Source organism: Gossypium raimondii, chromosome 9 (genome assembly GCF_025698545.1).
Source record: "Gossypium raimondii isolate GPD5lz chromosome 9, ASM2569854v1, whole genome shotgun sequence".
Taxonomy (NCBI): Eukaryota; Viridiplantae; Streptophyta; class Magnoliopsida; order Malvales; family Malvaceae; genus Gossypium; species Gossypium raimondii.
The window spans coordinates 30,913,290-30,929,350 of record NC_068573.1 but is presented as its reverse complement, the minus strand read 5'-3'; the positions used below and the strand labels follow the sequence as shown (position 1 = coordinate 30,929,350).

At 31.8% G+C, this 16,061-nt stretch overlaps 2 protein-coding genes across 2 annotated transcripts; one reads left to right on the top strand and one right to left on the bottom strand.

Moving 5' to 3' along the window:
• Window positions 1-788: 788 nt before the first annotated feature.
• Window positions 789-5,125, top strand: LOC105798974 (probable hexosyltransferase MUCI70). The gene is made up of 9 exons (XM_012629259.2): window positions 789-1,408; window positions 2,041-2,298; window positions 2,418-2,631; window positions 2,739-2,848; window positions 2,937-3,127; window positions 3,330-3,433; window positions 3,596-3,783; window positions 3,876-4,075; window positions 4,748-5,125. The coding sequence occupies exons 1-9, from the start codon at window positions 1,168-1,170 to the stop codon at window positions 4,892-4,894; spliced, it is 1,653 nt and encodes a 550-aa protein (XP_012484713.1). The 5' UTR covers window positions 789-1,167; the 3' UTR covers window positions 4,895-5,125.
• A 624-nt stretch (window positions 5,126-5,749) lies between these two features.
• LOC105798973 (lipoxygenase 3, chloroplastic) lies at window positions 5,750-14,901 on the bottom strand. The gene is made up of 9 exons (XM_012629257.2): window positions 14,488-14,901; window positions 10,119-10,390; window positions 9,576-9,813; window positions 9,042-9,377; window positions 7,761-7,849; window positions 7,546-7,653; window positions 7,055-7,356; window positions 6,700-6,966; window positions 5,750-6,623 (listed from the first exon to the last, which is right to left on the bottom strand). The coding sequence occupies exons 1-9, from the start codon at window positions 14,852-14,854 to the stop codon at window positions 5,867-5,869; spliced, it is 2,736 nt and encodes a 911-aa protein (XP_012484711.1). The 5' UTR covers window positions 14,855-14,901; the 3' UTR covers window positions 5,750-5,866.
• Between the last annotated feature and the right edge of the window lie 1,160 nt (window positions 14,902-16,061).

Here is a 16,061-nt window from a genome sequence, read left to right as displayed (position 1 = left end):
AAGTGATGTCATGGCACAATTATAAAGTGCCACATCATTATATTTAAACAAAATTCAAGTGCAGGGACCAAATTAAAAAAATCACTAAGTTTTGGGACTAACGTGGATAAAAAAAGTTCATGAACTAAAGTGAGAAAAGAAAAGTTGTCAACTAAATGTTACTTTATCATTAATTAAAATATAGCAAACGATATTTTGGTTGTACTGGTTCAAATTGATGCTCTAAAATATTGAATTATTGAGGGGGTTAGGTCTCAAACCCTAAATGGAAAGGCACTTTTTTGTCGAGGGGGTGGATCTCGAACCCTCAACAGAATGTATTGTCCCACTTGAGGGTTCTATCTCTCACTTGAGAGAGCATATCAATCGATCGTTGGTATAGATATAACCTGCAAACTCACGAAAAAAATATCAATATTAAAAATTAATTATAAAAAATACGCCTACAAGATACAACCATCGACCAAGAGCTCAAGGTTGACCTCCAATCAACATAATTAAATTGCTAATTGGATTAACAATTATCCTTTTTTTTAAATAAAAAAGCAAGACACAGATTCCTTTCCGGTTCTCTCAATGTTTGTCTACTTATGTTTTTTAACCCAACATGGAAATTTTTATGGATAAAATATTGAAAATTCTCATTAAGAATTTGTTTGACTATTGTCATTTAGAGTAACCTTATTTTTATTTTATTACAAATTAGTACAAAAAATTAACAATCCAAAGCCGTACGATCATTTAACATCAAAGAAGATCATATAAGACAGAGATGATAAAAATCCCATTCCAAAACTGAAAAAGGTTGTAACTTGTAATAAGAATTATTATTATTAGCTCGAAAATTGTGTGATCTGAGATTTGATCCCTCGATTTCACAAAAAACCCTTATAAAAAATCAATCGTAAAAAAGCCAAAAACTGAAAAACCCAGATTTGTTTTTCCCTTAAATTCTTCAACTTATTTTTTTTTTCATAATTGAGCTGCATCTGAGTTCGATTTGGGTGGCTCCCCAATGATTTTGGGGGGAAAGTGGGTGTTTTGCTGTTTGAGTTATTGTTTTTTAAACTAATGTAGTTATAGCCTCTCTTTTTTTCATTTTATATTCTTTTTTTTTTTTGAAGTTTTAATGAAAGGGGTGAAATTGGGTTTTTGATAAAGAAGATAATGAGTGGAGGGTCATTGGGGATTCGTTCAGGGAGCTATGGATCACTGGATAAACAAGGGCTGAATGGTGTTTTGCCCATTCAAGCGGCTTCAGCTACAAGAACTAAGGCTTATTCTAAAATGTTGAAAGAAAAAGAAACATTGATTCATTGGATCTGTAAGTTTGCTGGTCGGAAGAAGGTTGGGATGTTGCTTCTTTGTGTCATCTCAGCTGCCGTTTTTATTTGGGTCGTATATTTTGGTAAAGTTTGCTGCTGCTTCTTTTCTCCCTTTATTTCACTTCCTTTTTTGGATTGTTTATAGTGAAGTAGTGATTCTTGGGCAATTTTTTTTTTTATGAAAGAAGTAGGCAAAAACTGCACACTTTAGTAACATTGGTGATACATTGCTCATTGATCCAAATTGAGTTGAGAATACACACACACACACACACACATATATTATATAAATTTTTGGAATGCCACATTCAAGTTCTAGCTCAGGACAATCTAGTTTGCTAATGTTAATGATTCAACACAGTCGAATTGCTTTTGTTCATTGGCAAACTTGGAGAGTACTTTCAATTTTTGTTTGATTCCTTGTTATATATGTATATGCATATATAGAAGGTTCTATTAAAGTTCAAGCTCAGGATAATTTAGTCTGCTAATGATAATGACTCAATTGAAGTGGATTTCTTATGTTCATTGTCAAACATGAATTTTATTTTAAATTTTTATTTGATTCATTTTTTCCCTTTTTTCTAAATAGTTTTTGATGAAAGTTAGATTCAAGTTCAAGCTAAGAACAATTTAGTTTGCATTATCTCAATTGGCTTTAGTTGTTTTGAGGTTACGGTTCGAGAATTTGAATGTATTTTGGCTTTTTTTACAGGTGAAGATCAGGAGAATGACAATGGCTCTAAGGTAAATGATAATTTGGCCCTAAATAATCCCTTGATAAATGTAGTGCAAAGTATCCGGATCGACAATTGGACATCTTTAGCAGTTAGTGTGAAAGAAACCAAAGTTGGAGTAATGCACCCTCCTCCTCCATCTTATTTTCTCGGCTACACTCTTCCTCCGGGGCATCCATGCAACACTTTTACTTTACCCCCTCCACCAGCAGACAAAAAAAGAACTGGACCACGTCGTAAGTTTTGTAATTTTGTTCTCAATTTAGCTTTGCATTTGGTATTTGACATTGCCGGTTCGGTTTTCCCACACCGAAATATGTTCTTTTTAAGTTTTTGTTGCTTGTTTATGACACAGCTTGTCCTGTATGTTATCTTCCCGTGGAGGAAGCTGTTGCCTTGATGCCAAAAGTCCCATCGTTTTCTCCTGTTATTAAAAATTTAACATATATTTTTGAGGAAAATTTAAATAGAGAAACGGAATTTGGAGGTTCCGACTTTGGTGGGTATCCTACTTTGAAGCAGCGTAATGATTCATATGACATAAGAGAGTCAATGAATATGCATTGTGGGTATGGTTCAAATCTCTTTTTCATTTTGGGGTTAAATTTTTGAAAGTGAACACAATTTGAAAGAGAAATTTAGTAATTCGGTTCATGTATGTTATGCGTTTTTCCAGATTTGTCAAAGGATGCAAACCTGGCCGTGGGACAGGATTCGACATCTATGACAGTGATCTTCTCGAGATGGAGCAATGTAATGGAGTCGTTGTTGCATCAGCAATATTCGGTAGCATACTTCTACTATATTTTATTTTATTTCGATTCATTATGTTATAAGATGATGAAATTTATTGAATAATCAAATTCTATTGCAGGAGCTTTTGATGTCATACAACAGCCGAGGAATATTAGTGAATATTCCAAGCAAACTGTCTGCTTCTATATGTTCGTTGATGAAGAAACGGAAGCTGATTTGAAAGGGAAGTATGAGAATAATAAGATTGGAGTATGGAGAATTGTTCTTGTACGTGATCTTCCTTACACTGACGGAAGGCGGAATGGAAAGGTAAATGTTCAAAACGCACACAAATGTTCTTTGATTTTAGATTGGAGTTAGAGAATCCCCAGCTTGATAAATGATGATGAATATGGTCTGCATTACTTTATTCATTATACAAAAATAGGAACCGACCAGTTCTATGCCTATATGTTAAAATGTATATGTAAAGAAGTTTTATGCCTTTTGACATGTGTTATGCCCGTAATAGATCCCGAAGCTTCTACTACATAGGCTATTTCCGAATGCTCGTTATTCTTTATGGATTGATGGGAAACTTGAGCTTGTTGCTGATCCGTATCAAATACTTGAGAGGTACTTCGGAATTCTTTCACACAGAATTAAAAAGAAAAAAAAAATCACTTTGTGATTACTCTCACAAATTCTTTGGCCCTGGTTTGATAATTTTCTGCCAAATTAGGAGCTGGTTTCCAGGCCAATGATTTTTTATTCTGACTCTTAAATCTCTTCCTTCAGGTTCTTGTGGAGGAAAAATGCTACCCTTGCAATTTCTCGGCATTATAAACGCTTTGATGTGTTTGTTGAAGCTGAGGCAAATAAAGCTGCAGGCAAATATGATAATGCCTCGATTGATCATCAAGTTGAATTTTATAAAAGAGAGGGCTTGACACCATATTCCGAGGCTAAACATCCTATTACGAGCGGTGTGTTACAAGATAGTTGCTCGTGTCTTACTGTGTTTAATTGTGCTTGTTTTAGCTGTAATGAAGTTTTGCTTTAATTGTTGGCTCTGCAGATGTTCCTGAAGGATGTGTGATTATAAGGGAGCATATTCCGATTAGCAACCTCTTTACTTGTCTTTGGTTCAACGAAGTTGACCGTTTTACTTCCCGAGACCAAATTAGTTTTTCAACCGTAAGGGATAAGATTGCGGCAAAGACGAATTGGACTGTCAATATGTTCTTGGACTGCGAAAGGCGCAACTTTGTCATTCAGGTATTTTATTTTTCTGTTCTTTTGCATTCTTCATTACGAAATATGCTTAATGAAGGGATTTCCTTTTTCGGCTAATGATCATATCCTGTAAATTCCAAACTTGCGTATTTGCGGAGTTCTTCGCTGTCTCTTGAATCTGATTTTATATTTGTTCGTTGGCAAATCTCCGATATTTCGGGTGCTTGTTTTCCCACCGGAGGGATGAAATCATTTTTCATTAAAGTTGCTGTAAAACCCTCAATGATTCTCCAATATTTCTAACTTTTGTTATGCCTCACGATTGATAAACCGTTTTTCAAACTCGCTTCCATTATATCACTTCATGACTTATTCTTCCTCACCATGTACGGTTTCAAATTGGTTACCGCTCTCCCATTATCACTTCATGACTTACTCTTCCTCACCATTGATGGTTTCAATCGTTAACGCTCTCATACATGGATTTTAGGCAAGGATTCATTTCTTGCACATCTGTAAGATTATGCGATAACCATACCATGGTTGAAATTTGCATGTCGGACTTGAAAACTCCGAGGATCCATTATAATTTTTATGTAGAGACTTAAACTCCATACTTGTGAGGCTTATTTTCGAGAGAAAACCGTGACACTTTTGAACTTTTTCTTTCTGGTCTTGACCTCTTTATTCTTTGCCTCTATTTGTTATTTGCAGAAATACCATAAGGATGTTTTAGCCCTATTGGCTCAAAGGGCTCCTCCGGTCATTTATCCTTCACAAAGGAAGGTCCCACCAAGACGTAGAAGAGATAGGAAGTCAGGCGCTAGACATCATCGTAAAGTTAGTAAGGAAATAGTTTAATGTTATAACCAGTTGTCTAAAAATCAAAATTTACCATTCTTTTTCCTTCCCCACTTTTTTGGAACATTCATGGCGGGGCTTGGAATATCATTCAAGAGTGTTGTAATTTTTGCTCAAAAAAAAAAAAAAAAAAAGAAACAATGCGATTCATCCATTTTTGTTTCTTTTAACTTTTACCTTGTGTATTTTCATCGACCAATAATCTTATTAAAAAAAAGTTAATTTCTGCTATTAGTCCTTGTATTTTAGGAAAGTTTGTTGTGGTTTTAGTCCTATTGTACTTTTCAAATTATAAAATTTCAGCTCTCACTAAATAATAACTGTTAAACTCATTTCAAAATCTGATTCGACAAACATATAATCATATGTGCAAATACCATATTCAACTTGTTATTTTCAAATATTACTCATTAAAAATTCAGTTGATAGATTAATTATCTTCATTTGTGTCAAAGGTGGGGTTTGAATGGGCGATTGGATACGGTGTGGTGCTGTGCGTTTAGTTTACTTTTTATCTCACACTACAATATTTAATCTCATTGTTATCGCTGTTTTTACACTAACCGTAGGTAAACGCACCTCCCATCCAAACTAAGGGAAAGACTTAAATTTCAAAATTTGAAGAGTATAGGAACTTAAAATGATCTAATTGGAGAATATGAACTAAATCTACAACAGTACACATAGTACAAGACTAGTAACTGAATTTAATCAAGCGAATTTTAACTGTTACTGTTTGAATCAAGACTAAAATTTCTGAGACTAAAATTGACTGATCAAATTAAAGTGAGGGACTAAATCCATAACTTTTGCAAAGTATAGAGACTAATGGCAGAATTTAACCAAAAACATAGATTGGCTAAGTAAAATTCAATTTGCTTGCTATTGATTTCTTAAATGTTGAATGTTTGCCAAGTAAAACTCATAAACATTAACTAAAAATGAATAAAATAGATTTTTTTTTTTTTACCTTCAAATTGAGACACTGTTAGGCACACCCCTGCAAGTAACTCCAGGTCCTGATGATGGCAAAAGTAGCTCATATGGTGAAATCCCAGCCCCACATCTATTCCTAAGATTTGGGTCACCATTTCTTTTTTCAATCTCTTTCCCTATCTTCTTCATTTCCATGGAAAATTTGTACAATGCTTCAACAATTTCAGGGTCTCCAGCCCATGCTGAAAGGTCTTTTCTATCTCCCAAATACTCTTCATCAGCTGAATGTGTGGATAGTATGTCAAGAACAGATATATAGTGCAACATTTGATCTAAACATGGCAATGATGCTAGGAAATATCCCTCTGGATCCGCGAGGAAAGTTGTGTAGTCGGGGTCGCGTTCGTTTGGGACTAGTCGTCGCATAAATGGTGGCCGTACTGGGAAATACCCGCCATAAGGGTACATCCCGAAGTTCACCGCCGCATGGTGCGCTGATGCAAGCCAGATAATGGTGGTGAGGATAGAGATAAGATTGTTTGGAGTCGAGAGTTTCAGCCACCAGCTGGCATGTCGAATATCTGCATGGCCTATGTTGATGGATTCATGGTACCATGCATTGAGTTCTGAGTCTGATTCAATGATATTTGCTTCTGGGTAGTAGTAGTGTACATAGGCTTGAACTAGTTGCTCGATCGCAGACCATATCAGTAAGCCGTCTGTTGCGTATGGATAGTCTTCGATGAGTAGTTTAAGTCCATGTGGCTCGGTTGCATCTGGTACTGCCATTCCTCTAAACAGAAATGAGATTCAAGTTAAATGAGATCCAACATGAAATGCAAGACAACGAGGACGGTTAAGGTTTTCACCTTCGAATCAAGTCTGCAGGAAGGCTTTCCATGTCAAAGCGCCACCAATTCTGATATACAGAAGCAGAAACCTCCATTGAACATGCTGCAGTGAAGAAGTGGGACTCGATAATTCCTCCAGCATTAAGGAGAAGCTGTCGACCCTGTGCGTTTACATCCATCGTGTATCGCATGTGACAATGAAGAAGTTTGTAAATCGGATGCATTACGCTAAGTTGCCGATGCGCTGCTATGATAAAAGGTTCAAGGCATGCATGAGTCCTCAACCTGTGCAGCCATCAATTCCTTGATTCATCATCCAGTTTCAGTCTTTTTGATGATATATGGGAGGGCTAAATAAGATTTGCAAATATACCAGTGATGAATTAGTTGATGAGCACCGGCATCGTTCGAGCAGACATGAGCTTTACCAAGTTGCCACAACCAGCAGGTAGTGGCATCAACAGGAGGAGTGACGACACACTTCGGTGGTCCATTCCGGTTCTTCTCCGGCAAGCTGAGCTCAATAGCAATTGGCTTTAATGATCCCATATCGGTCAAGACAAAGATCGTTCGAGTTGCATATGCTTTTTTGGTTGGATGAGCGTTTATGCGGTCGAGAAATGGAAGGTAAACATCATGATAATCCAAAATAAACAATTTATTCTCTTCTATTGCCTGAAAACATACCATTAAAACTAACATAATCAACTTATTCCTCACTCCACCATGAAAACCTAGCATTAGAACTAACATAATCCCATACTTAATCATCGTATCAAAACATGAACACCCAAGTTTAAAGCTCACAAAAGTTCTTTTGGGAATTTAATCAAACAAGTCGAGAGAAGCTTCATTTTGCCATACCTGTTGTACACTCATCCCATTAAGGTGACATATAATTTGTTCTTCTTTCAAGGCTGAATCTTGAGGACCATAAATAGAGGGATCCAGGTTGCTAACTGGTGGAAACACCTGAAAAAAAAACACATATTTTCAGCAAAAATAGTTCAATTTTTGTTCTTGTTTTATGTGTTGTAATTGAATTTTTATGTAATGGTTGTTGGTTTTTCTCCCCTCACCTTGAGCCTTTCTATGCTTAAGGGATTCATGCCTGCAAGTGTTAAACGTCCCAATTCATCATCTCGTAAACAGCATGATGGAATATCCCCTGAAAATTGGGGCAGTGGTTTAGAACATCACAACTAGATTCAGTTCATCCATACATAGACATGGAAGGGGATATGACTCATAGATTTATCAATCCGACGAATTGGGTTAATTCTGGATTAAGTTAATCTACGTTTGAGTTTTTTCCAGTTAAATCATCATTCGTATTTTTCAATATGATTTTTAGATCAACTGATTTTGAGGTTTGTCATTAGAGTTTGATACTTGAATTCAAGACTCAATCATTTTGAGCTCACGTCATTTTTCCATTACCTGTTTACATTATTTCTAATTTTGGTTAAACCATTTTAAAATATTAAAAAATTGATAATAATTTAAAAATTCAAAAAGACATTAAACATCATAAAAACCACAAGAACTTAACATGAAATAAGTCAAAATATAATGAAAAATCCAAAATATTTTTGTTAAAAAAATCTTATTTTTTACCATTAATTGTTGAGTGTAGTAGTAAGACACATTACACTCATAGGTTTGAACCTTGGAGGCGGCACTATTGGGAGAGACAACCACGAACCTCAAATATGGACCATAAAATGGATATCAATAATACAAAAAAATTCTTATTTGTTCGGTTCTAGATAAATGTTTTAAAAATCAAATTGGCGGTCAAATCGATCAATAACTAGTTCTTGGATTAATTGGTCAAGGTTTTCACAACTCAATCGGTTAGACCAGTTTAATTAAATAAATCATTACAAATTTTAAAAATAAAAACAATTTGATTCAACCGCGCAGTTGAATCAATTTTTTGCCTGATCCAACCGGTCCATACTAGCTCCTTATAAGTCAACTTGTCTAATGACTTATTTCAAACTGATACGCCGACCCATTCCTTGTCCAACTATTTCGGTTCAAACAATATTGTAATTGATTTGACTGTTGGTCCAATAATAATTAAATAAATAACTAAAAATTTATAAATTTTAACAAAAAATAATTATAAATTATAAACCAATTCAACCATAAATTTTTTTTGTCTCAATTTCCAAATTTTAACAATCTGGGTCAATTCCTTTATTTAAGATGATATACTAGTCAATTCTCAATTTAACCGGTTCAAACAATTACTCCACTTTAGTTTCTACTGTAAATGGTAATTCACATCACCTTAAATTAGGTCAGAATCTACACGAAAAAAAGGCTAAAGGGAAAGGAAATATAGTGCTTACTAGAAATGAGCTTTGGAGAATCAAACTTGAAAACATCTTGCCCACACTCTTTGATCATCTTATTAAGCAACTTGGGCAAACCACCTTTCTCCCAACATTCATCACCGCCTTCTTCAAAAGGTGGAAGACTCTCTTTGTACAGTTCAGTAATGTCGGAAAAGCTCTTGATAGCTTCGCCGTTAATGGCCGCCTTCTGTTTTAGTGTAGGAACTAGGCTTCTCAGCATTGCTTTCCACTTGCCTTCGGTGATCGCTTTCGCCTTCAAATCTCCGAATGCTTCGTCTCTCGGTACATACTTCGGCATGTATTTGCTTACCGGAGATTCCACATTTACGTCTGTGGTGTTTTAAGAATATCCGACATCTTCAGTTTACCACCATTTTAAAAAAAAATTTATACTCTAAATTTTATCATACGTGAAAATTTTATATTTAGAACACAAGGGTACATTTAAAAATAACATATAATAAATTGATTAATAATATATGCAATATGTAGGATTAATATAAACAACATATATAATAAGATATGAACCTGAACTGGTTGGAGGACGCTTGGAGCGACACCGTCTTGGGTAGGGTTGACTTTGATTTCCAAGAATTGGTCGTACAAATTCATCTCCTTTATCTGGATTACCCAAGTCATTATAAACGTCATAGTCATAAATTCTATCTGATGTCGTTCTACTATCGTCGCTATTGCCTCTTAATTGCTGTAATTCCTTTTCCCTAAGCCTTTTTAGCCCCACCGGTGTGTCATTAGGTAAATATACCTGCCCAATCCAAAACAATATTGCAAGAATTATACTAAAGTTTTCAAAATCGAACGGGTAGTCGAATAGATCGTAATATTGATTCTTGATTCATTTGGTTTAATTAAATAAAAAAATTTAAAAATAAGGATTCATTTAAATAGCTTATTCAACTGTCACATGTTTTGTTATAAATACGTTAGCATTCATATAACTTTTACTACAAATTAAGTTAAAGTGCATGAAAAAACTTTATTTGAGCATTTTTGTAAAAGTTAAGACTCTAAAATAATCATGAAAAACTAAAAAGAAGAGATGAATTGAACCTTGTTTGAAAAAAAGATCCTGTTGTGAGCATGGAAACCATGTGGTTGAACCCAAGAATTGCAAGCAAAATGAACCAGTCCTTCAATGGCGACGATGCTTTCCAAATAGAACTCTTTTTTATATTTGTTGGTCACTATAATGGCTCCTGGAACCCCAAAATTTGCATCTACCACAAATTCAACTTCAAGGCTGATTTTGTTACCACCTTTTGTTTTCGGATTTATTGACCAGTAGATCTTCGCTTCCTTGCTTAGCTTTGGATTCTCAGAATCTTCAACAAAGTGATTCCAACAAGTAATAAAACTTATGCAAAAATGATTCAACTAATAATCCCTATTTTCTACCACTTTTTGTTTGATCATATATCTTCGATTCTAGTAATCTTAAATAGGGATGGCCAAAAATCTCCAAATCTTTATGTTTTGACCCTTAGGAAATCAGGTTTTAGTGAGGGTGGGTGGTTTTCTTCTTTTTCATAAAAGAATTTGGATTTAGGTAAATTTTGTCTTTCATGATATATTTATTAATCAAGGTGAAACCACAAAATTGCTTTAAGGTGATCCGAGGTCAAAAAGTAATTTTATTATAATACTAATATTTAATTTCAAAAAAATTTAAGAGGCTAAATGATAAATTTATCATTTTGGAGGTCAAAATCACTTTGCCTTCGTCCATATTTACTAAATTGACCCTCATTTTTTTAATTATGTTATATATTTTATTATTTTTCTTAATCTTATAAAAATAATTAGGAATAACTTATATTAGGATAATTTTAAAACTAAAATTTTAAGCACCAATAACATTTTGTCACATCATCAAATTTTAAAGACAATAAACTAATATTATACACTAATCCATAGAGAAATTATTTTATGGATCCTTCCCACGACATTATTCATTGTCCATTCTCAATTATTTAATTACATTTCAACAATTTTTCCCATCCCATTGACACAAAATTTTGATTATTTTTTTTTACCCTGAATCTAGAATCTTGAACCCTAAACCCTAAATCTCGAACCTTGAACCTTAAACTCGTAACCCTAAATCTTAAACCCTGAATCCAAACTATAAACCTTAAATCTTAAACCTTGAACCTTAGGATTCAGGGTTCAAGGTTCGAGTTAAAGCTTTAGGGCTTTGGCTAAAAAAATTACTAAAATTATGTGTCAATGACATGGAAAAAATTACACAAGATTTACTTTTTTTAAATTGGTTGCACAAAATAAAAATATTAACTTAAGGGAAAAATGATTAAAATTTGTAAAATAAGAAAATACGTTTGTTTATAATTTAAAAATTAATTATTTTAGTAAATTAATTAAAGTTAAATTAAGTTGGAGAAGATATTAAATATAGATGAGTATATAATAATACTTTATTATCTTTAAAATTCAATGACGTGGCATTATTTTATTGGTGCATAAAAACTATACTTTTAGGATGATCTTAATATAATTTATTCTCAAACAATTAACAGGTATTTTAATTTTATCAATATTTTCATATATTATATCAAACAATGAATAGTTCACTTTGTATTCATTTATCAAATTAGGTAAACTAGCAAACACGAATAAAACATATTTATGAATAAATTCATTTATTAAATTATTAAAATTCATTTAAAGTTCTTTTATTGTTGAATTATATAATACACAATTAATATATTATTCTTGTTTATTTATTTATTACTAGTGTACTTATTACTTTTTTATTGTTTTATGTCTATAAATAAAAATATATTTATTAATATTTGTTTTTTAATCATTTGTGGAACATATTTACGTATATGTTCATAAAAGAATTGCACACAAATTTTAATCAACACAAATACAAATAAATTTAAAATAAACAAATGAAAATGAATTTCACACACGTACAAACACACGATAATAATATCACAGAGACTCATGTACTAAGAGTTAGATTGCGTTTTTTTCTCTTTATTCAAGAAGTAGGAAAATTAGTCCTTATATGTTTGATTCTTTTTTGTAAAACAATTCCATCTATTTCTATTGTTTAAAATTAGCGTGGTTGATAGAATAGCAAAACAATTACACATGGCTTGCTATGTGTGCCTCATGTTGATGTATAATGACCAATTTTTAACAGTAAAAATAGATGAAAATTTTAACATGAGGACCCATTTGCTCTTTGATCTAATGTAGATAGACTCATTTGTCTATTTTTTTAGTAAAGGGAGCAAAATGCAATCTAACTCTTAGTATAAGGGCCTCCATGATACTTTTACCTCCCCCATCAGCATATATAAAATGAGAATAATTACATATTAATTATTTACTATAATAAAAGGTTAGCTCAAATTAGAAGTGATATAATACAGATTCTTGTTAGTTATTTAATAAAGCTAAGTATGTGTAGATACTCAAATAACTAATTTCTAATTGATGATAGATTAACTAGAAATTAAAGTTAATATGCAAGAGTGACATATTAAGGTTACGACCTTCAAATTACACATAACACAAGTTTTAGACATTCCATCTTCATAAAAAACTCAGATTTTATTATATATTTATGAATTCATGTACCTTTTCACATTAAATTTTTATTTTTTTCTAATTTGACATGATAAATTTTAAAGTATTTAGTATTACGTCAAAATTTTACGATTCTTACATTACAACCCTAATTTTATAAGATTTTATTGCATATATTTAGTTTAATTTTGTAAAAATTAACATAATAATAACAAACATTTCGTAAAATTTCGAGATTGGCCGTTCGACACAACACTGAAATTTATGTTGGAATTTGAAGTAAATAGGTGATTTCTCCTTTAATTAAGTATTTAATTTAATATTTATAATGATAAATTCTATTAAACCTTTCATCTCTCACTGGACATTAAATTCAGAGTAGTGAGATGGAGAGCAAGTTGATAGGAAACTATGTCAATGGTGGGGAACCATTACACATGCATGGTGGATTAATATTACATGACAGCCTACTACAATAGCTCTCTTACAATTCGTACCTGAATCTTATAAATTTTTTTGTCGGAAAACCACATTTATTACAATTGTTGTTGAGGTCATCAAATGCAACAAGACCAAGATCTGGGTTTCTTTGATTTTATTTTTAACTTTGCCTTCGTCATTGTGAAAAAACTATCAAAAGTATTGTGAATTCGATTTTAATTTTTTGTTATTGATATTTCATGTGAGAAAAATGACATGAATGTGTCTGGATGAGAGAATGATCCGTTTCGTATGAACATTTTTATCATATTTAGATCCGATTAGGGTTTGATTTGTCGGACTCTAATTTGCGAACTTATTGTCTAGTATGTAGTTGAGTTGGTCAGCAATCACCATCCAACCATTTTTGTAACACCTACCGGTCAGTTGATAGATTTTTTTTCTCCTTGTTTTTAGCCATAATTTACTGTATTTGAAATCGAATCAAGAAAATTGTGTATAGATGGATGTATAATAATATTTTTATATTTATAAATATTGAGGATATAATTTTATTTTATTAATTATTCCTTTAAAAAATGAATTTTTATCATTATTTGTATCTGATCAAATTTTATTGCTTGTGGATGTGTGAGTTGTAATTCAATGATATAAAAATATATTTTAAAAAGAAAACCTTATTTGAGCATAATAAAAGCTTATTTATATAAATAAATATAAAGGTTTGTTCAAATAAAATTATAAATTTCAAATTTTTTATTAGCTTAGCTATTTTAATAATAATAATAATTAATTATTATTAAAAATAACGATATAATAGAAATTCAACTCAAATATAATTTATAAGTTTAGAGTTTAATTAAATTTAAAATTTAAAATTTAGAGTTTAAGATGAATTTTGTGTTGATTAAGAATAATAGTGAAGTGAGTATTTGAATTTTTTAATATTTTAATTTTAATTCCTTTAATTTACTTGAAATCCAATTATTATTGTGATGTACATTCTATTCATAGAGCAACTTGGTTAATTATTTGAATTCACAAAATATTTTAATTTAATAAATTTATTTTTAAAAATAATATTATAAAATTAATCAAAAATTAAATAGTTATACGGTTTCAGATGTATACGAACTAGTTTTTTTTATATGATGAATATATATTTCATGTTCATTTTATGACTTATAAAGAGTAATCTTTTGAGATTTATAATGGTTTCTCTTGATAATGTCTAGGGTTTTTAATCCAAATTCTCTCTTTGGGAATGTTGGTACTATGATAGAGTATATTGCACTCTCAAAAATACTTGAGTTCAAATTTTAAAGATAGTATTATAAGAAAGCATAATCTATAAAAACCCTAAAACCAACATGAAAAATCTCACCAAACTTCATATAACTTCTGGAAAAGAGATGCTTACTTGGATCAACTTGAGTGCTAACAAGCTGAAGAACAACGCCTGTTTGAGCTCTATGCGCGTCCGAATCTAACCAACGAAACACCATATCTTTCACGTATTCCATGGAACCACACTTCACCGTCACCACAGCTTTCACCTGGCATTGCACCGCCGTTTCAGCTGCCGCTTTAATCGGAGTTGCCGCCACCACCACCACCTTCCTCGGTTGCACCAACAACCTCTTGCCCGAATCGTAAGGCAAATAGTTTGAACGAGGAAGTCGGTTATGCTGATGAAGGTGGCGGTTGAAATGGTTATAAATAGAAGATTTTGTAGGCAACCTGGTAGCCATTGGGAGTGAATAAAGGATTTCCCTGGTTCCTGCCATGAACGTACCTTCTGAAACACTAATTTATATAGTAATAAACAATGTTAGAACACTGTGCTTGCCTCTTGATTTTATACCAATCCATCAACTTGGAGAGATACTAAATGTGTGTGGGTCGGGAAGTTGGTGTACAAATTTATACTCCACATAAGCAATGAAAGGCATTTCTTATTATATCAGAGGTTAGTTGTTAATATTATTTTTTGAAAAAGTGAGTCTATGAATCAGTTTAATTAAGTTTCAAATTAAGATATGATTATTTATCTGACTCTTTTGTCTCTAGTAAGGTTATTAGGAACGTATTCATGGGCTACCCTTTTCCTTTTAATATTGCTACGTATCTATATATTTTGTTGTATCTTTTAGATTTATCTGTATTTTTATAATTATTTTTCACATATATATAATATAAATGTATTTATATGAGTTCGATTGGTATAAACGTTGTTGTTAATGTAAAAAAACGTAAGTTCAAATGCGCTGAAGCGCATTATTCTCCTATTTATAGGCTACGGAGGGATTATAAGTACTTCTAAACGCTTTTTTGTGTCAAAAAGAGTATATATTTATATGTTACTATAAATTTCTAAAATATTAATTAGGTAATAATTATATTTTATTTTTATTGTACCACTCTTGCCCATTATAAGTTTATTTTCGAAGTTTTTGATTGACTAATCCTCTTAATAATATTATTTCTAAAATTTAAATTTACATCTCATTTTTAAAGTGTAACGTATTTTATCACATTACTCAACACTTATTAATAATTTTTTATAATAATAAACACTTAATTTTTTTTTTAAAAAACATATTTTCGTAAAACTTTCAAAAACAATTTTATTTTTCAAACCAAACTTTTGAAGATCATCTACTTTAATACCAAATTATGATGGAAAGGGTTAAGAGCAAGCTGTATGTGTAGCCAATATGGATATATATTCATGATCTATATACAGAAAAAAGCTTACTATCTTGGTATATGGGAAATGACTGTCAATGCTGCCAATCCAGTTTGATTTCCGTACAAATCCACTTTCATCCATTTAAAGCCAAATACTGACGCCATGTTCAGGGGCTTACCATCTTCATGTATACAAAATACCATCAAATTCTAAAAAAGTTTCATAATTTTCTAAAATTTTCTTAAAAAATTAATTTTTTACAATTTTATATTTTGCAGGCTTATAATTTAATTTTTTATAAT